Source organism: Schistocerca serialis, chromosome 9 (assembly GCF_023864345.2).
Source record: "Schistocerca serialis cubense isolate TAMUIC-IGC-003099 chromosome 9, iqSchSeri2.2, whole genome shotgun sequence".
Lineage (NCBI taxonomy): Eukaryota > Metazoa > Arthropoda > Insecta > Orthoptera > Acrididae > Schistocerca > Schistocerca serialis.
This window is the reverse complement of record NC_064646.1, coordinates 208,844,697-208,865,840: the sequence shown is the minus strand read 5'-3', so window position 1 is coordinate 208,865,840 and position 21,144 is coordinate 208,844,697. Positions and strand designations below refer to the sequence as shown.

Genomic DNA, 21,144 nt, shown 5'->3' with positions numbered 1-21,144 from the left:
GCCTGCTGAGTCGACACTCGGCGTCTGGATTTCTGATTTATGCACCATCAAAATAGTAGGAAATAAATCACATAAGCAATACATTCAAGCGTGGAAAATTATTATTGTCGATGACAAAAAAGTAATTTACTACTACAACTTAGGTATCTGTCTCTTTCCCCATAACCCATTTGGAAAAAGATGCCACAGCTTGGTACTGATCATTCAGTCGGATTTCTCACGGAGATGGTAGGGGCAGTGTGTCAACTTTAATTATACCATAACGACTGGATATAATCTGTGAGTGCACGATCATTGGGCTTTCCTTCATCCACCCCCATTCCCGCAACCACCCTGACAAATTCTACACATAAAAGGCAACACCTTGGATACCATAATTATTATCATTATTATTCAAACATACTGAGAGAGAAGAAACGTTTACTTACCGTCACAAAATTCACCTGTTAATGGTTTTGGTTCACCAAGTATGAACCATTAATCAGTTTCTGAAGTGCCTATTACCCCCACTAGAACTTCTAAGGTACTGTCTGACATGCTTTAGTCGAAAAGGTGCACTTCTGTCCGCAGCTACCGACTGAAATATATTCGAGCAATGTCTTCAATTCGATTGCACTTGCAGCCTCTGAAGATGAGTCAGATTGGTCTTTCACCATTGCTCTAACGCTTTTAGTGAAATTTGTTCCACATTTCTCTATATTTCCAATATTTTAATGCTTTCTAATGTTGTTTTCCATATTTTATGTCTAAATTCACAATTATTTTTGTGCTTTTATTTCTTGTCTTACCAGGTTTTTTAGCATCTAACATGGATTCGGATTAACCCACCAAGTGAGAAAAAATCCCCGAAGTGGTTCCCAGGTCACTTATTTCTGTTCTTCCTTTTCCAAATCTCAACCGAGAAACAAACTTCAATGAACCTTTATATACGCTAAGCCACACATGGATTGCTGTGGTTTAGGAACGCTGTCTTTAGATATCTGTTCTACACCTTCTGATTCTTACAAAATATTGGTTCTTAGACACCTAAGAATGATGACATCTGTTTTGACTTTCTCCTACATTAATAACACACAGTGTAGTTCAACTACTGTTGCCAAAGCTTCGTATATACGATCCGAAACTGCAAGGTACGTGTCACATGGCGTTGAGAACGCTCGGTGACTTCTGTTATCGGTATAATATACACTGATCATCCAGAACATTATGACCCATTCAGGCGATAGAAGCGTCACCTGGCGAAGAATGACTGCTAGTCAGACACTCGCACAGTGCATGTACAGCCAGTGAGTGCGCTGTCCATGTGTAGAATTGGGAAAGAGAGGGATCTATCTTTGTTTGTCGAGGGCAGATTTTGATGGCCTGGAAGCTTGGCATGAGCGTTTCAGAAAATACACGACTTGCCGCGTGTTGAAGGAGTGCTGACGTGCAGTCTTAAACACATGGCCAAACCAAGGAGAAATCACATCCTGACACCGTGGGGTTGGGTGACCACATCTTGTTACCGATATCAGATGTCGTAGTCTGGGCAGACTGGTAAAGCTGGACAGGCGGCAACTGTGGTGGAACTAATATCAGACTTAAATGATGGGCAGAGTACAAGTGTGTCTCACCACATAGTGCACTGAACACTCCTGACGATGTGTCCCCTCAGTTGACAAGCCATGCGTGTATCAATGTTAACCCAATGTCATCGCCAACTACGACTGAAATGGGCACATGGCCATCAGCACTGGACCTTGGCACAATGGCAAATCATTGCATGATCTGAAAAATCCCAATAACTTTAACCTTGCCGATGGGATGGCTCGAATCCATCATCTTCCAGGGAAACGGCTCCTTGCCAACCAAACTTAGGGCAGAGACAAGCTGACAGCGGCTCCATTAAGCTCTGGGGAACATTCACATGGACATCCATGGGGCCAGTGAAAGCAGTGGAAGGCACCATGATGGCCAAGGACAATCATACACTGGTTTCCGATCTCATACACCCCTTCATGATATAATGTTTCCCGATCACAGGGGCATTTTTCAGCAAGACAATGCACCTTATCAAAAGACCAAGAGTCCGATGGAGTGGGTCAGGCAACACAGGGCGAGTTCCAGGTGATGTGCTGCCCCCCCCCCCCTCCCTCAACCAGCCAGATCTGAAACCACATCTCGGATCTGATCGAATGGGGCATCAAAGGATCATTGCCCCCTCTCCATAATTTATGAGAATTAAGTGAAATGTGTGTCCAGATGTGGTGCCCACTCCCTCCAGCGACCTATCAGGGCCTCATTGCTTCCATGACATGATGCATCACCACTGTTATCCGTGTCAGAGTTGGACATCCTGGCTATTAGGTGGTTAGTCATACTTTTCTGGCTGGTCAGTGTGATCTGGAGATCTAGGATGTATCTGTGTAACAGTTGAAACTGATAATGCTTGACGAACTGTCTTTCTTCTATTGTGAACACATATAGCCCAATTACTCTGTGTGTGCATGTTTCTGTATCTCGTGCAGGGGCTCCCAGACCATACCCCTCGGACCTATCGCCGATGTATCCATCTCTGGACCTACCTCGGACGTAACATGGGTGGATCCCTCTCCAGTAGCTACCTCAGACTGAATGTGGAGAGCACCCACCTCTGGACTATCACAGTTGTAACACTGGTGGATCCAGCTCAAAAGCTTCCTCAGATCAAACACAGGGTAGATTCACCTCTGAACGCTACCCCTGACTCTATCCCTAAAATACAGTGGACAGTGGGGAACCGAAGAGAGTAATCAACACATGCACATACAAAAATAGCACATTTAGGCAATGCGTATTAACAATAGGATAAAGCCAGTGTCTCATTTATTATTTCAATCTGTTACATGCATTTTGTAGCTTTAGAGTGTATACAAAGTTTTGACACCCATTGTTGGACTGTTTTTTTCTGATTAACATATGAGACACTACAAATGTATGTCATCGTTCTCATGTGGTCATGGAGTGACATTTTGTATGAATCAGTATGAATAAAAGTGTATTTTTTAAATTGCCTGAAGTCAGCACATCACAACCACTGCAGTCAATGTGTTGTTTAGCGCATGTAAGGGCTGCAATCAGCACTGTACACTACTGGCCATTAAAATTGATACACCACGAAGATGACGTGCTACAGACGCAAAATTTAATCGACAGGAAGAAGATGCTGTGATATGAAAATGATTAGCTTTTCAGAGCATTCACACAAGGATGGCGCCGGTGGCGACACCTACAACGTGCTGACATGAGGAAAGTATCCAACAGATTTCTCATACACAAACAGCAGTTGACCGGCGTTGCCTGGTAAAACGTTGTTGTGATGCCTCGTGTAAGGAAGAGAAATGCGTACCATCACGTTTCCGACTTTGATAAAGGTCGGATTGTAACGTATCGCGAATTGCGGTTTATCTTATTGCGACACTGCTGCTCGCGTTGGTCGAGATCCAATGACTGTTAGCAGAATATGGAATAGGTGGGTTCAGGAGGGTAATACGGAACGCCGTGCTCGATCCCAAGAGCCTCGTATCACTAGCAGTCGAGATGACAGGCATCTTATCTGCATGGCTGTAACGGATCGTGCAGCCACGTCTCAATCCCTGACTCAACAGATGGGGACGTTTGCAAGACAACAACTATCTGCACGGACAGTTCGACGACGTTTGCAGCAGCATGGACTATCAGCTCGGAGACCATGGCTGCGGTTACCCTTGACGCTGCATCACAGACAGGAGCGCCTGCGATGGTGTTACTCAACGACGAACCTAGGTGCACGAATGGCAAAATGTCATTTTTTTGGATGAATCCAGGTTCAGTTTACAGCATCATGATGGTCGCATCCGTGTTTGGCGACATCGCGGCTAACGCACATTGGAAGCGTGTATTAGTCATCGCCATACTGGCGTATCACCCGGCGTGATGGTATGGGGTGCCATTGATTACACGTTGCGGTCACCTCTTGTCCGCATTGACAGCACTTTGAACAGTGGACGTTACATTTCATATGTGTTACGACCGTGGCTCTACTCCTCATTCGATCCCTGCGAAACCATATATTTCAGCAGGTTAATGCACGACCGCTTGTTGCAGGTCCTGTACGGGCCTTTCTGGATACAGAAAATGTTCGACTCCTGCCCTGGCCAGCACATTCTCCAGATCTCTCACCAACTGAAAGCGTCTGGTGAATGGTGGCCGAGCAACTGACTCGTCACAATACGCCAGTTACTACTCGTAATGTATCGTGTTGAAGTTGCATGGGCATCTGTACCTGTACACGCCATCCAAGCTGAGTTTGACTCAATGCCCAGGCGTACCAAGGCCGTTATTACGGCCATAGGTGGTTGTTCTGGGTACTGATTTCTCAGGACCTATGCACCCAAATTGCGTGAAAATGTAATCACATGTGAGTTCTAGTATAATATATTTGTCCAATGAATACCCGTTTATCATCTGCATTTGGTCTTGGTGTAGCAATTTTAATGGCCAGTAGTGTATGTTAATAGGAGGTTTTTTCCTCGTTTGACGAGTGGAACAAAAAGAAGAGGAACAAGTGATTTCGCAGTAGCTTTGTAGATTCTTGCTGGCCTGGTGTGTCAATTCCATCCCCGTTGGGTGCTAAAGAACTCTGGTACTGTAAGCAATTATAGCACAAATATTATTGTGTATCGACATGTAGATTATGGAAAAGCGGCCTGCCCTGTTAAAGAGTAACAGGTCAGGCATAAGCCGGGCTTGAACTTCTCTGTGGTTGCAGGCGCTTTGGGGTGGTAGATCTCACATGCACACACAGAAAAGCCTAATGCTACCAAGACCCTGCCTCTATCCTTAATGCATTTCAAACTAATCTGGAATGTGTGATTCTCAGAATCGTCAACAGCCAGTGGTATCCTCCCATTAAATGAAGTGTAGGTCTATGTCATTACGTCACACATTCAACGAAAGAAGGTAGTGATGTGGAGCAAAAAAGCATTGTCTACATGTGGGGCACTCAGTTGAACATTTCTTCAGAACTAGTATCATGAGTGTCATAATCGACCATTAATCTGAATTCCAGGGAAGAGGATCCGGTAAGGCACTCAGCCATGTACTCTATAAGTACTCCCTTGTGTATGATTCAGTAAATGTGGGTGCAGCCTTTTCTTTCTTCCAAAGGATACCTCCACTAATCAGACATCCTTTAATGTCCAAATTACTGCTGGTGATTTTTACTTTATATAACGATATCTAGCTTGCAATAGAAAGTGCCCGATGTATATAGATCATACATCAATGTACCACATATTTAATGTTTGGGAGCATTACAAGATATCACGTTCCCCTACCAAATTTGATATGAAGAATCAGGATTTGGAGGTATATGTCATAAAGTCAAAAGATGATAAAGAACACACTGTGCTGAACAAACAGGTAAAACATAAGTGGCCTAGAACTATGCGATAGAAAGCCGAAAGAAGTTGAAGAGCACACAGTGCAAAATAAAAACAAAGATCGACAGCGTAAAGTAGATGGACTGCTCCTCAAAAGTAACAAATTCGTTGTTATTCTCTGAGGCTGAGACACAACACTACTTCTCGATTAAAAATATGCCTCGCCAATTTTTATTCCAGTTGTCAAAATATAGCATTCCAACGCATTTTTGTCAGAAGCCTCAACCGATTCTGTATGCAGAAGTATTTAGAAAAGCATCTAACTCATTGCTCCAGTCAGGAACAGGTACATGTGGAAAGTGCCTTCTGAAACAAACAACTTCTTAAAGTTTGAGAATGCACACCAGCAGTAGGGATGTCCCTTTGTTGTATATGTGGGTTTCCAATGCTTCCTACGCCTTGTAGAATCCTGTGAAGATGACCACATTGCCTCCCATATAACCTTCACAGAACAGCATGTGCCATATGTGGTAGCACACAAAATTGTATGCTCGTATGATACCACTGTGGAATACCTCGTGTCATCTATTGAACATAATGCAGTGGAATGGTTGCTCACTAACCTTGAAGATCTTATATGACATGTTGATCCACTTTATCACAACATTTCCATAATTAATTTGCTGGAGAATGCCTTATTATGAGGAGGCAGTTGACTGTCATCTGTATTGGCTGCTATTGTGTAGCAAAATTGGAAACTCCGTGAAGAGACCACTGTCATCAAGCGGGAAGATCTCTGGTTCAGCAGAAAATGGGTGCGACTTGAAATACCAACTACCATAAGACTTACCTGTTCTCTTCCATAATTTGAGAAAGTATGTTTCTTACTTCCTTTTTCATAACTAGGGATAATTTAGGGCTGAAAATGAAAAAAATCAGGGTCGCATGTGACACTTTCAAAGCATATATTTCACTTTTCGAGCGTACCGCATTGAGAATAACGCTCTGTTTCCTGGATACGCTACGTTTTATGCATGTGTTTCTTCAAAAACTTTCTGAAACAATTGTCAGGAGAACGTGGATGTCATAGCAGATACATATTCATATGATGCAAAGTTCGGCTTGTGAAAAGTACCTGGATTCGAAGATGAGACTCGATGGAAAGCTATTGCCAGGCATAGACACAATCTCCAGTAAACTTACAGGCACAGACACAATTGATGGTGGATACAGGCATGCAGTCAATGTTTGGCAGGATTTCAACATTCCTGATGTATGGGAGTATGCTAGAATATACCTGAATGCAGACTTACACCGGCTTGCAGATAATTTTGAGAAATTCCAGGGTGAGCGCATATATACACACTGGACACAGCCTTCTATTACACCACATCAGGGCTTTCGTGGGACACAGTGGATAAAAAAACATGTGTCAGCATCTAACTGTCGAAAGATGTTGACATGCTACTCTTTTTCGAACACAGAATTCTCAGTGGGGATTGCTATTGTATGCAGACGTACACAAAGGCAAGTTCGTGGGGCTTACATAGAAAGTTTATACGTACCATAAACAAACAAAATTTCAACCAAAGTCGGGATAAGGCTGTGTATCGTGTGAACTCAATAACTTTCAGTCAGTGATTAGAAGGAGTGTCTGCTCGGTGGTGTCAGTAGTTCTCCGTCTCGACCTCAGCATATGGGCCGCTAGGTGGTGGTTCGACTGAGAGACAAGGGGGTACACAGTGCATCACAGCTGAATGTGGGTCTATCATGTCATGTTGACAGACAGTTCATCTGTGACGATATGATCCGAACCCTCCCGGTAGCACAGTATTCACTTGAGTTATTGAGAGTAGATGAGAGTTTATTTGTAAATAGTGTGTGTACATGATGTGGCGCAATAGTAGTATGGACTATTAGATATCGCTGTGCCTGACTAACACAGGGTGTTCCAGAAATGTCGTGACGAGCTTCGAATAGCTTTAGAGAGTGTGTTGAAAAACAATTCTAGGAGAGCAATCAGTGTCCGTAAAAGCCCTCCAACGATGCTACAGAGAGCTGAAGCTGTAGGCGCTGGCGCCTGCAATTAGACCACCCCTTCGGCCGCGGACGTGCCTTTCTACGCTAATGAATCATAGGAGGAACGTCTCGGAATGTTGCTTGTTATGCAGTGACCGCGACTGACTGCCGTGACTGCTAGTGGGGAAGATGAAGCCCGCTGCTTCGTGGACAAGCCCTTACTCCCGTGAGGAGGTGGAGGAGGACATTAGAGTTTAACATCCCGTCGACGTCGAGGTCATTAGAGACGTAGCTCAAGCTCGGATTAGGGGAGGATCGGGAAGGAAATCGGCTATGCCCTTTCAAAGGACCCTTCCCGGAATTTGCTTGAAGCGATCTAGGGAAATCACGGAATATCTAATTCGGGATGACCTGACGCGGGTTTGGACCATCGTCCTCCCGAACGTGAGTCCAGTGTGGTAATCACTGCGCCACCTCGCTCGGTTTTCTCCTATGAATAAGATAGACTGTTGCCTTGGTGGATGGCGGTAATGGACACAGGTTTCCATTGTCAGTTTATCTTTCTTCTGTATACCGAAAAACGATAGAGCCTTTACACAGTTCCAGGGGAAAAATGAAGTGCAGTGTCCAAAACCACCATCTACTGAGGCAACAGAGCGTCTCATTCATGGGAAACAAGGCCCTTCTAAGCGGCAGCTAGCTCCATCATCTCCATATGAACGAAATGTCGACACCTACGGAGGAAGCAAAGATTGACTCTACTAAGGATCTGTAGGACAGGGAATGATTGACGCTAAAGGAAGAGACAATGGGAAGTCATCATATGTCAGATACATACTAAAACTGGCAAAGCATAGCTGGCATCAACAATGCACAAAAAATTATGCGCCTCTTCTTCAAGCCTACCGAACTGCAAACTTGAATATAAATGGTATTTTCCGTTCACGTAAGTTAAATAGCCTGAACGATTTTTTATATGCAGTCGATATCGACTATGCTTGGTTCAAGAGTAAATGGGTATAATGCTATTTTTAACTCTGGGAATTGAAGTGAACTAGGGTCAGCGATACTAACGAAAGAAGGAATTGTCGTTAATGACGTTGGAACACTTCCTAGTAGTAGAGGAATTGCTTGCACGTTCCGTAACACGAGTATTATCAATATCTACGCACCGCAAGGAAGCAGTACCCGACGCGACAGAGCAGTTTCTCAAACAGGAAATTACTCATCTGTTTGGTGTGCGCCACGACAGCATCATAATTTCGGGAGACTTTAACCGTGTTTTAAATCAGAAAGACCAAGACTCCAGTTTTAGCGCGTCCATTGAGATAGCATACATAGTCAAAGAGTTTGGACTATATTATATGTGAGTGATTAAAAACGACGACGTGCCTGACTTTATTTTCATTTCGAACACTTCAGTGAGCCACTTGAGAAGATCTACGTGTCTAGCAACTTGAAAAACTGAATGATTCCAACCGAGGTGTGGGCCGTAAGCTTTTCCAACCATGCTAGTTACATATCCACATTAGATATGGAACGCCAGAAAGCCGTTGACTGCAGGGACATGGGCATTAAATGACGGGTATCTGCAGGATGCCGCAGGTCGCGAACTTCCTAGCAAGGAGGAAATATGAGAGGAAGTTTACTTCTTATAACTTTGCTTTGACATGGTGAATTCAATAAGCTTAACCGAAACTATGAAAAGCGGTAATTGATTATTCGCGCGAAAAAACTTTCTGGTATAAGAAAACGGTTGCATTTTTTTATCAGTGTCCGAGAGATCGCTACAAACTAGATGCAACGGCCACTGGAAACTATATATCCAGATCAAGAACATAAAATCAAAAATTTTAGCTCTGAAGCGCAAACATTTACGAGAACACGAAGTTTAGTTGAGAAGACAGGACACCGTTTTCCACGAAAAAGCATCGGTTTCTTACGTTGCACGCGAAAGAAACAGGGTGCAAGCGAAAATTTTTACACAAGCGAAAATGGAACCGTTTTAACCACCCAACATAAAATTAAAGAAGAAATATATAGACATTTTGCACAAATTATGTCCCAGAGTGCTATTGATAACAACGCACAGGCAGAAAAACTGTGCAGAAATTTTCACGGGAAACTTTTCATTATAGAGTCTCACATTCTTACAGAGGAGATAGATGAAGGTGATACACATACCGCAATAGCATTTAGTCCGGAAAAGAAATCGCCTGATCAAGATGGCAAACCTGCAGAGTTTTCCAGGTCTTCTAGGCCCCACTGACACGTAAATTGTTACAAATATATAACGAACTTACGAGACTTGACTCGAAATCCAGAAAGACTACATGGAAGAAACGGTTGTACTCATTCCAAGACACCCACAGAGTGTCTCTTGGAAACCTATGACACAAATGGTTCAAATGGCTCTGAGCACTATGGGACTTAACATCTTAGGTCATCAGTCCCCTAGAACTTAGAACTACTTAAACCTAACTAACCTAAGGACATCACACAACACCCAGCCATCACGAGGCAGAGAAAATCCCTGACCCCGCCGGGAATCGAACCCGGGAACCCGGGCGTGGGAAGCAAGAACGCTACCGCACGACCACGAGATGCGGGCACCTATGACACATCGCACAGCTTAGCAGTGACTACAAAATAATTGCCGGCATCATAGCACGTAGTCTCAAAAGAATGATACATGAGGGCAAACGAGCCGATTAAACAAGTAGAGGCAAGGATATATCGATCCTATGTATTGTTATATAGGCATTACAGCTACAGTGGAAGCTCTTGAAATTGGATATACAATAAAGTCACTTGACTTTGAAAAGTTTTTTGACATGGTCAACCATCGATATCTCCTAGAAACAACGAGCGCCTTGAGGTTTTCGCTATGCTTTATTAAAATGTTACGTAGAATAATTAAGAACGAGTCATCAAGAATTATGATCAACGGTCAGTTGTCGAGGAGCTATGATTTGAATAGTTCAGGGGTGCATTGCTGCCCGATTTCGATGGCCTTGTGTTCCTTCCATCGCTATTAAACCTCTGCTCGTCACTCTGCAGCATTAGCTTCGAGGATTACACGGGCGAGTCTGCAAGGGATACGCCGACGATGTAAGTTTGTAATAACAAACGTAAACGACATACAGGTCGCAATACACATTATACGCACATACGAAATAGGGTCAGGTGCAAGTAGGCAAAATCAAGGATAATGAATATAGGGCGATGACTTCTCGGGCAAAGCACTGAGGAAGTAAAAGTGGTCTCCCACACGCATACATTAGTAATCGAGTATAGGTGTAACATAACAAACACCATCTTGGCCAGCTACAAGAACATCTGGCTGCATATTGCAGTCCAGGCACACGCTTCAGAAACCTGCACGATGTTCAGAGAGCAGGACTGGCAAATATACACATAATATCATAAATGAACTATGTGGCCCAGTTGTTACCAATACCAAAGGACATATATATGAGAATAATGTCAGCATTGGGACGCTACATGAGCTGCGGCAATAATTTCACAGTAAAATTCGGCAGCCTATCTCTTTCGGTAGAAAACGGAGGGCTATACCTCACTGACGTCAGTGTTAAATCGCAATTGTATACTTGTGTAACACCTTCAAGCCCAATAGTTTAACACCCCATTTACTGAATGAGATCACTCCTATTAATGTGAATACGCCCTTACATGTGCAGCACATTCCAAACCGTTTTTATCATTTCAAGTAATTTTTAATATAATTTAGTTGTATCCAAATGGCACTCACTGCTAAAAGTGTGGCAAAAGTTAAAGATTGAAATTAAGAGAGTATAAGAACAGGAATGTGACAGAGCAGACATACCCTCACTACGACAGGAAGAATATTTGGAAAAAACATTAGTACTGGAACTTACCTTCGCATGTGAAAGCGTCTTGGTACAAGGCTGTGAACAGAAAAACACCTACCAACTCCAAATTTCACTCCATCCACCTAACAGGGCCCTCTCTGTATGCTTCCTGTATTTGAATAGATACTGAGGAACACACATTAATTTGTGATAAAGTGTAGGACATCTGGCAAACTATTACGCAGAAGTTAGATTGCATCTTTAAGATAGCACCAGTGTCACACCAGCAGACCTTTTACACACAGATGAAGCTGAATACCCGAAAACGAAAAGGAATGCCTACAGTTGGTATAAGCTACATTCTATTCATTGGATCCTCACAGGAGATGCCAAATGTAAGGAAGGTTTTTTGGTATATCTTACCACGCAGAATCACAAATTATCCGAGACGAAAAAATGTAAGAAGACACATGTAATTTTTTTGAAATACACAACACGTGAGGTAGAATCACCATTGTGTTGCGTTATGGAACAGTGTGCCTTTTTGGTTACATGTCAATTACTTTTTCTCATTCATTTGGATAACAATAATGTGCAGAAGAACATGGATAAGTTAATCACTGCGAATGAAACTAACAGAGTTTAGTATTATTTAAAAAAGAAAACTAGATGACACAAGAAAGGAAAGCAATCCTATTCGTTTTATAGTGCATGATTCTTTCCCACAATTTTTTTAAATCAGGAGGATGACATTTTCTTGTATTCTGTGAAGAGAGTTGAGTTACAATTTATGTTTATCTCACACCAATCTTTAATTTCCTACTGTGAGGATTAGAAGATGCGCAATAGAAAATGCTCCAAATTCAAGGCGAATAAAACATTTCATGGTAAAGTTATTTTCATTTCAAGATAGTTGATGCCGACGCAAAAGAAGGCGAATTTGGAGAGCGCAAGACGTGGCTGAAGGGGAAGAAGGAAGTTCCCCAACCCCCGCCTCCCACAAGAAAAAAGAAAAGAAAACGAAGTGGGCTATGGTAAGGCGCTTGCTTGATAACGGATACATCACGGGACGTATCTTAGGTGGGAAACGAATTTCTTGTCTGTCTTTTATGTAGCAATCACCTCTCAATAATATAGAGATTCACCACAAACAAAACGTGTTTTGGATTCCATTTTGTCTGTTGGATAACTGGCTAAGAAAACGCAATTCGTCGATATGACGTCGAATCAGAACACTCACCACGGGACGACAAACCACGCGAAAGTGTTTATACGAAAATCCTCCTTCTATATGTGTTGTAAATCTAAGTTCCACGCAGTCCTTTTATACTTATACTTCGAGGCTAACCGCAGGAACTACACTCCTGGAAATTGAAATAAGAACACCGTGAATTCATTGTCCCAGGAAGGGGAAACTTTATTGACACATTCCTGGGGTCAGATACATCACATGATCACACTGCCAGAACCACAGGCACATAGACCCAGGCAACAGAGCATGCACAATGGCGGCACTAGTACAGTGTATATCCACCTTTCGCAGCAATGCAGGCTGCTATTCTCCCATGGAGACGATCGTAGAGATGCTGGACGTAGTCCTGTGGAACGGCTTGCCATGCCATTTCCACCTGGCGCCTCAGTTGGACCAGCGTTCGTGCTGGACGTCCAGACCGCATGAGACGACGCTTCATCCAGTCCCAAACATGCTCAGTGGGGGACAGATCCGGAGATCTTGCTGGCCAGGGTAGTTGACTTACACCTTCTAGAGCACGTTGGGTGGCACGGGATACATGCGGACGTGCATTGTCCTGTTGGAACAGCAAGTTCCTTTGCCGGTCTAGGAATGGTAGAACTATGGGTTCGATGACGGTTTGGATGTACCGTGCACTATTCAGTGTCCCCTCGACGATCACCAGTGGTGTACGGCCAGTGTAGGAGATCGCTCCCCACACCACGATGCCGGGTGTTGGCCCTGTGTGCCTCGGTCGTATGCAGTCCTGATTGTGGCGCTCACCTGCACGGCGCCAAACACGCATACGACCATCATTGGCACCAAGGCAGAAGCGACTCTCATCGCTGAAGACGACACGTCTCCATTCGTCCCTCCATTCACGCCTGTCGCGACACCACTGGAGGCGGGCTGCACGATGTTGGGGCGTGAGCGGAAGACGGCCTAACGGTGTGCGGGACCGTAGCCCAGCTTCATGGAGACGGTTGCGAATGGTCCTCGCCGATACCCCAGGAGCAACAGTGTCCCTAATTTGCTGGGAAGTGGCGGTGCGGTCCCCTACGGCACTGCGTAGGATCCTACGGTCTTGGCGTGCATCCGTGCGTCGCTGCGGTCTGGTCCCAGGTCGACGGGCACGTGCACCTTCCGCCGACCACTGGCGACAACATCGATGTACTGTGGAGACCTCACGCCCCTCCCGCATGCCTACTATACGCCCTCGCTCAAAGTCCGTCAACTGCACATACGGTTCACGTCCACGCTGTCGCGGCATGCTACCAGTGTTAAAGACTGCGATGGAGCTCCGTATGCCACGGCAAACTGGCTGACACTGACGGCGGCGGTGCACAAATGCTGCGCAGCTAGCGCCATTCGACGGCCAACACCGCGGCTCCTGGTGTGTCCGCTATGCCGTGCGTGTGATCACTGCTTGTACAGCCCTCTTGCAGTGTCCGGAGCAGGTATGGTGGGTCTGACACACCGGTGTCAATGTGTTCTTTTTTCCATTTCCAGGAGTGTAGTAGGGATTTTGATACGGTTTCTCGAATAGAGACATTGACTAACGAGGGGGGTTGGTGTTGGTTCAAATGGCTCTGAGCACTATGGGACTCAACTTCTGAGGTCATTAGCCCCTAGAACTTAGAACTAGTTAAACCTAACTAAAATAAGGACATCACACACATCCATCCCCGAGGCAGAATTCGAACCTGCGACCGTAGCGGTCTCGCGGTTCCAGACAAGAGAGGTTGGTGTATATATAAATATTTGATGCATATTTACTGAGATTTGGTGAATAACAGTCCCTGAATACGTTTTTATGTCTGCATATGAAGGCTTCTCTGAGATACTACTGTACAGATTTTGATTCATCCGATGGAGGGGCACAGTCTTCCTTGTCGACAAATGATCGACCGCGGTGCCTTTGATGAAAGGGTCACACCCTTAGTGGGTTGCCGTCTGAAAGAGTGCTCACACTTTTCGGCGCAGCAGCCACCAGGCAAGAGGTCCATGCTGCTTAAATCGTTTAAGTTATATGAAAGCGATGATACTCAGATACCTCAAGTAGTTCACTGATAGTTATTCATAATTCCACGTAGAGCCCCTTCAAAGCTGCCTCTACGCCAGACAAATACACTGCCGAAAGAAATTAGTCCTCCTGCAAAGATGACGTCGACTTTAATCCGATGACCGCCTATGCCTGGGATATAGTGGACGTAGTGATAATGATTTCAACGTCGCCCGCCAAGAGATAGTGTAGTGGCATAGCTATCAGAGCACCATCTGTGTCTACCCTTTAACAGGGAATGCTCACTAACAGGAGAACTAGTTTGGTGCAAACGTATGAAGCAAGGACGCAGCCATGCCACGGAGACGCACTCGTGCTCTCTACAACCAAGTGAGCAAATTTGAAAGGGGTCAAACTGTGGAGTCTGACCTTCCGAGTCTCTAGACGGTTCTTTGGGAGACCTGCCACTGGAGTTGGACGTGCTGCGTGAGTTGTGCAACGGTGCTGGTATCAGAGTTCAGGGGAATTTTCTCACGCCCGTAGAAGAGGTTGTGGACGCCTACCCACCACAGACGCCCGCCAGGATCGTCGTATCGTATGGGCATCATTGCTATATCGTACAGCTACCACAGCACAGGTAAGAGGGCTTGTGAGGCCAGAGGTGTGAACAGAAGCAGTTGTGAACCGCTTATTAGCAGTGGGACTACGGGCACCCACCCCTCTGTGGCCGAGCGGCTCTAGGCGCTTCAGTCTGGAACCGCGCGACCGCTACGGTCGCAGGTTCGAATCCTGCCGCGGGCATGGATGTGTGTGATGTCCTTAGGTTGGTTAGGTTTAAGTAGTCCTAAGTTCTAGGGGAGTGATGAATTCAGATGTTAAGTCCCGTGGTGCTCAGAGCCATTTCTGTACCCACCCCTCTAGCCCATCTTCCACTCACGCCACGGCACCGACATGCACGGCTCGGCTGGCGCCGTCAGAGCATCACTTGGAATGGTGCGCCGTGGCCTTCAGCGATGTAAGCGGATTCTGACTGTACGCAAGGGATGGTCGTTTGCGCTTACGACGTAGATCACGTGAACGCTGGCTCGTAGAGTGCTTCATCTACATCTTCATGGTTACTCTGCATGTCACACTGAAGTACCTGACAGAGGGTTCATCGAACCATCTTCGCAATTCTCTATTATTCCAATCTCGTACAGCGCGCGGAAAGAATGAACACCTACATCATTCCGTACGAGCTCTGATTTCCCTTATTTCATCGTGGTGATCGTTCCTCCCTATATAGGTCGGTGTCAGCAAAATATTTTCGCATATGGAGGAGAAAGTTGGTGATTGTAATTTCGTGAGAAGATTCCGTCGCAACGAAAAACGCTTCCTTTAATGATTTCCAGCCTAAATCCTGTATCATTTCTGTGACATTCTCTCCCATGTTTCTCCATAATACAAAACGTGCTGCCTTTCTTTGAACTTTTCCGATGTACTCCGTCAGTCCTATCTAGTAACGATCCCACACCGCGCAGCGGTATTCTAAAAGAGGACGGACAAGTGTAGTGTAGGCAGTCTCCTTAGTAGGTCTGTTACATTTTCTAAGTGTCCTGCCAATAAAACGCAGTCTTTGGTTAGCCTTCCCTACAACATTTTCTATGCGTTCCTTCCAATTTAAGTTGTTCGTAATGGTAACAGCTAGGTATTTAGTGGAATTTACAGCTCTTAGATTGGACTGATTGATCGTGTAACCGAAGTTTCGTTATTTATGGTCAACTGCCACTTTTCGCACTATTCAGATATCTTTTCTGAATCGTTTTTCTGACTGTTTTGATCTTCTGATGACTTTATTAGTCGATAAACGACAGCGTCAACTGCAAACAATCGAAGACGGCTGCTCCGATTGTCTACAAAATCGTTTATATAGATAAGGAACAGCAAAGGCCTATAAGACTACCTTGGGGAACGCCAGAAATCACTTTTGTTGTACTCGATGACTTCCGTCAATGACTACGAACTGTGACCTCTCTGACGGGAACTCGCAAATCCAGTCAAAAAACTGAGACGATATTCCATAAGCACGTAATTTCACTACGAGCCGCTCGTGTGTTACAGTGTCAAAAGTCTTCCGGGAATCCAGAAATTCGGAATCGATCTGAAATCCCTTGTCAATAGCACTCAACACTTCATGTGAATAAAGAGATAGTTGTGTTTCATAGAAACGATGTTTTCTAAACCCAAATTGACTGTGTGTCAATAGACAGTTTTCTTCGAGGTAATTCATAATGTTCGAACACAATATATGTTCTAAAATCCTGCTGCATATCGACGTTAACGATATGAGCCTGTAACGTAGTGGATTAATCCTACTACCTTCGTGATACTAAATTCGCCCAAGACATACTGGTCCCACCTCCAGGCGTTATGTCCTGGGGTGCGATAAGCCAGAACTCTCGTTCAAAATTTTTGTTTCTGGAGGGGATGGTAAAGAACGCTCGGTACGTGCAGAATGTTACTGAACCTTTTCTTTTTCCATTCATACAAAAGGAGGGTGATGTGTTGTTCCAACAAGATAATGCTCGCTCACACACTGCCTATGAAACTCAACGTGTCCTGCAAGACATGCAGCAACTTCCCTGGCCAGCATGATCTCCGGGCTTGTCTCTAATCGAGTACGTGTGGGATATGATAGGACGACAAGTGGCTCGTGTGACTTGTCAACAAACAACTGTCAGAGAATTAAGTGAACACGTCGAGCGGGCGTGAACGTCCCCCAGGACAGTACTGGCCGTCTGTGGGATCGACTGGATATCAAAGTCAGATCCTGCATTACTGTCCGTGCAGGCTACACCACGTGCTAATATGGGTGTTCCAATATGGGTCAGTACTTGATAACTCAGAACCGCCTGTGCTATTGATCCGTAAATGTAATCATTTCTTGTACTCCATATGCACAGTTCCAGTAATAAATTTTGAGTGAATTGGAAACCTATGAAAGGACGTACAATTACATTTCTTCCGGCAGAATAGTTATACGCGTAAGAATAGGTGGGAAGCGCTGGATCATATTATAAAGTCCCTTGTCGCTTTTTTCTGTCTATATGTGAAGACTAATCTCGAGAGCAGTTGTAGGGATTTTGACACAATTTTCACTGTGAGATAGACTGGTTATCTGTATTTATAATTTGTTGCCGCTACGGTAGACATGTCATCCGGCCACACATATTCAGTTGCACACGAGAAAAGTTGCAGCTAATCACTAACGCTTATGCCGGCCGCGGTGGTCTCGCGGTTCTAGGCGCGCAGTCCGGAACCGTGCGACTGCTACGGTCGCAGGTTCGAATCCTGCCTCGGGCATGGATGTGTGTGATGTCCTTAGGTTAGTTAGGTTTAAGTAGTTCTAAGTTCTAGGGGACTGATGACCACAGCAGTTGAGTCCCATAGTGCTCAGAGCCATTTGAACCATTTGCACCACTAACGCTTATATCTATGTACATAAACGAGTTCAGTAATGTACGCATGAAACTGTAAAACTCTAAAAATTGTTTCGTTTGTTTTTAGTTATCTATCATATCCCACACGTACTCGATTAGAGACAAGCCCGGAGATCATGCTGGCCAGGGAAGTTGCTGCATGTCTTGCAGGACACGTTGAGTTTCATAGGCAGTGTGTGAGCGAGCATTATCTTGTTGGAACAACACATCACCCTCCGTTTGTTTTTAGTTATTTATTAATATACAAGCTACTTTGTACATGTGTTTGTATACGGTAAATGTAAGTAGAATGTAAATGTAAAGCTACAAGGTTCTGTACCAAACTGTAACTTCTAGTACTGGATAGTAAAGGCATTTCATATGAAGTGTGCACGAATAAACTGTAGAAGAATTCGTTACAATTCCGACTGTTTCAGCAATAATCAGGGTGATTCATTTAGTCAATTATCTTACTGACGTAGCGAAAACTTCAATATTTTCATTCAGTAACTTATCTGCTGAGCGCCAGAGACAATTTAACAACATCTCGATTACAGTGAGGTGTAGGGAGGCAGAGTACACGTATCGGACATTTCCTGACGAATAAATTTAAATGTATTACAGCTTATCTGCATGTTCTTAGTGTATGTCGTGTCTATAACTTAGTATAATTTGGCAATGGAACAATATCTACCAATATTTAAACCTTCGGAACGAGAGAAATATTTTTATGGAACAGTATTTAGATACGAGCTTCTTCAACTTAAGATGATACTACTATTCGTCATAAACAATTTCGGTTGGTTTCTCGAGCACAGTCCAAAGTAAGCTAGTTTATTGTTAGGATATTCTTTGAGATGTGGTCCGTCTATACAACTACTGAATGTATATAGCACGAAATCAAATAGCTGTTCACTTAGTTCCACAGACGGACGACTTCTCCAAGAAGCTAGTAATAGTAACGATATTAATAATAGCACAGAATTAATGAAGAAACGACAGAGAGGGAATAAGCTGGAATGAATGTGACGTAGCGCCAACATGATTTTGAAAGTTGGCAAACTATTTGTTGCAACATTTAATAAGCAATATAATAGTTAAAGAAAAATTTCGACATATTTCGTAAGCGAAAAAAAAAAAAAATACGTGTCAGCATGTGTTTGTAATCAGATATATCGTGCCCTGTGACTTACCTTAGGATATCTTGGTGAGTTTTAATACAAAGGCGCAATTCGTCGTACATGTTTTCATCAGATTTGCTGTCAAGTTCCGTCTTCTCCAAAATGGCTGTCTCTTTGCACACTATGTCCACGTCGTTTCTGATGTTCAAGAGACGGTGTACGAGGATTTCCAGCTGGGCAGCCACAAGAATCAAGACGGCTGCGAACAGGCAGTCCACACCCAAGCTTATCTGACTCACCCAGACAGCCGACAGGCTTTGTACGATATAGGAGATCTCATAAAAGTTGTTGTTGTGGTCCCACTGGTGCTGAACAAATGGCAGACGGCTCTCCTCTGGGTAGGCTACGAGCGGCACCGAGATCCACAAGAGAGTCTGCGACAGCATGAGCAGTAGCAGCCCCTTCGTGAGGCGCGCAGCTTTCCGGCGGGACGATGCTAAAATGGCTGCCAAGTTAGGGTCCTCTGAGCAGGACCCACGTTGGAGGGACAGCAGCTCGTCTAGCTGGTTAGCCAGGGAGTGGTACTGCCGTCTGTTGTGGACGAAGACTGCCATTTTCACGACGCCACTGCCGCCGATGAAAGTAATGAGCAGAACAAGCGTGGTTAACTCAAAGTTCCCCCAGATGAAGTAAACAGCTACAGCACGATCCACGATGACGAAAGCGCCCATCCCGACCGCTATGATAGACTGTAGTATGAACAGGTTGGTTTCACCCAGCTCCCAAATTCCCAGCACCCACAGGTGGCGGATGTTGAGCATTAGGACAGATTTGCCACTGGCTGTCCAGGACAAATTATCGTTCATTTTAGCGATCTTTGAATGTTTTATCAGAGCAATATAACAGCGAGTACCTAAGATAGTTTGGTGATTACTCTACTTTCTATTTGAATACTCCACTCTGACGACAGCTGTCCTTGTCAGCTAACCATGGTGAGATACAGAGCTGAAGAAAGTCGACTCACCGCCTCTGTGGTTTACTCACTCTCTTCTGTCACTTCGACGGTGAGGCTGTCATTTATATATAAATACATCTATGTCATTGCAAAATCTTACAAATTGCAGTGGTGGAAGTAAGTTCTGAATTATGAGGACCCACTGCAGCATTTTGTGGATGACTTATTTAGGTCCTTTTGCAAGTGGTCCAATCTGAGTTATATAACACGAAACAAACGTAATTCGTCGATGGAGATAAATTATGGAAACTTCTCATCTTTCTTTTCTATCAGACTGATCGACGGTGACCATTAAGTTTAAAATTTTAGTCTCACACTTGAAACATTTATTTGTTGTGTGTCAACGCAAGACCGTTATCAATATGAATAAAATACTGACAGTAGTTGGCTACCTACAAAAAAAGTAAAGTGTTCTGTGAATTATTAAAATATTCATGTCGCAGGTCAGCTAATAATTCACAGGATACTTACCTCGTAGCGACGGCAGATAATACGAACACGATGTAGGGGGAATATGTGGTGTACCATGAGAAACGCGGTGATTCAAATTAAAAACTGAGAATTGCTAGAATATGTTTATTGTAAGGATGACCAGAAAACTCAAGTGTAATTTTCGGCATAGTCTCCCTTACGTTGCATGCACGTATTCCACCGCTTTGGAAGTGTATAGACACCGCGATGAAAGAATTCTTCTGGCCATATAAGCAACCAATCGTGCACGGCGGTTTTCACCTCTTTGTCACTTCTGAAACGCCTGCCTCCCATTTCTTCCTTTAATATATCTAACAGATGAAAACCACTAGAAGCGACATGTGGTGAAAAGGAGGATGTATTAGACAATCAAATTTAATTTTGGAAATTTGTGGTTGGGTCTTTTGGGACGAAACTGCTGAGGTCATCGGTCCCTAAGCTCACACACTACTTAATCTAAGTTAAACTAACTTACGCTAAATACAGCACACACACCTATGTCCGAGGGAGGATTCGAACTTCCGACGACGGGAGCCGCGCAAAACACGGCAGGGCGCCTCAGACCGCGCGGCTACCTATCGCTGCTCAAATTTAATTTCGTTACTGGCTGTAT

The 21,144-nt window shown here is 44.3% G+C and overlaps 1 protein-coding gene across 1 annotated transcript in view; it reads right to left on the bottom strand.

Annotated features, from left to right (window-relative positions):
* LOC126419485 (odorant receptor 43a-like) overlaps positions 1 to 19,866 on the bottom strand; it is a 58,530-nt gene extending 38,664 nt beyond the window's left edge. The window contains exon 1 of the mRNA XM_050086673.1: positions 19,118 to 19,866. Coding sequence (XP_049942630.1) covers positions 19,118 to 19,866 — 749 coding nt within the window. The remainder of the gene's footprint in view (positions 1 to 19,117) is intronic.
* Positions 19,867 to 21,144: the final 1,278 nt, after the last annotated feature.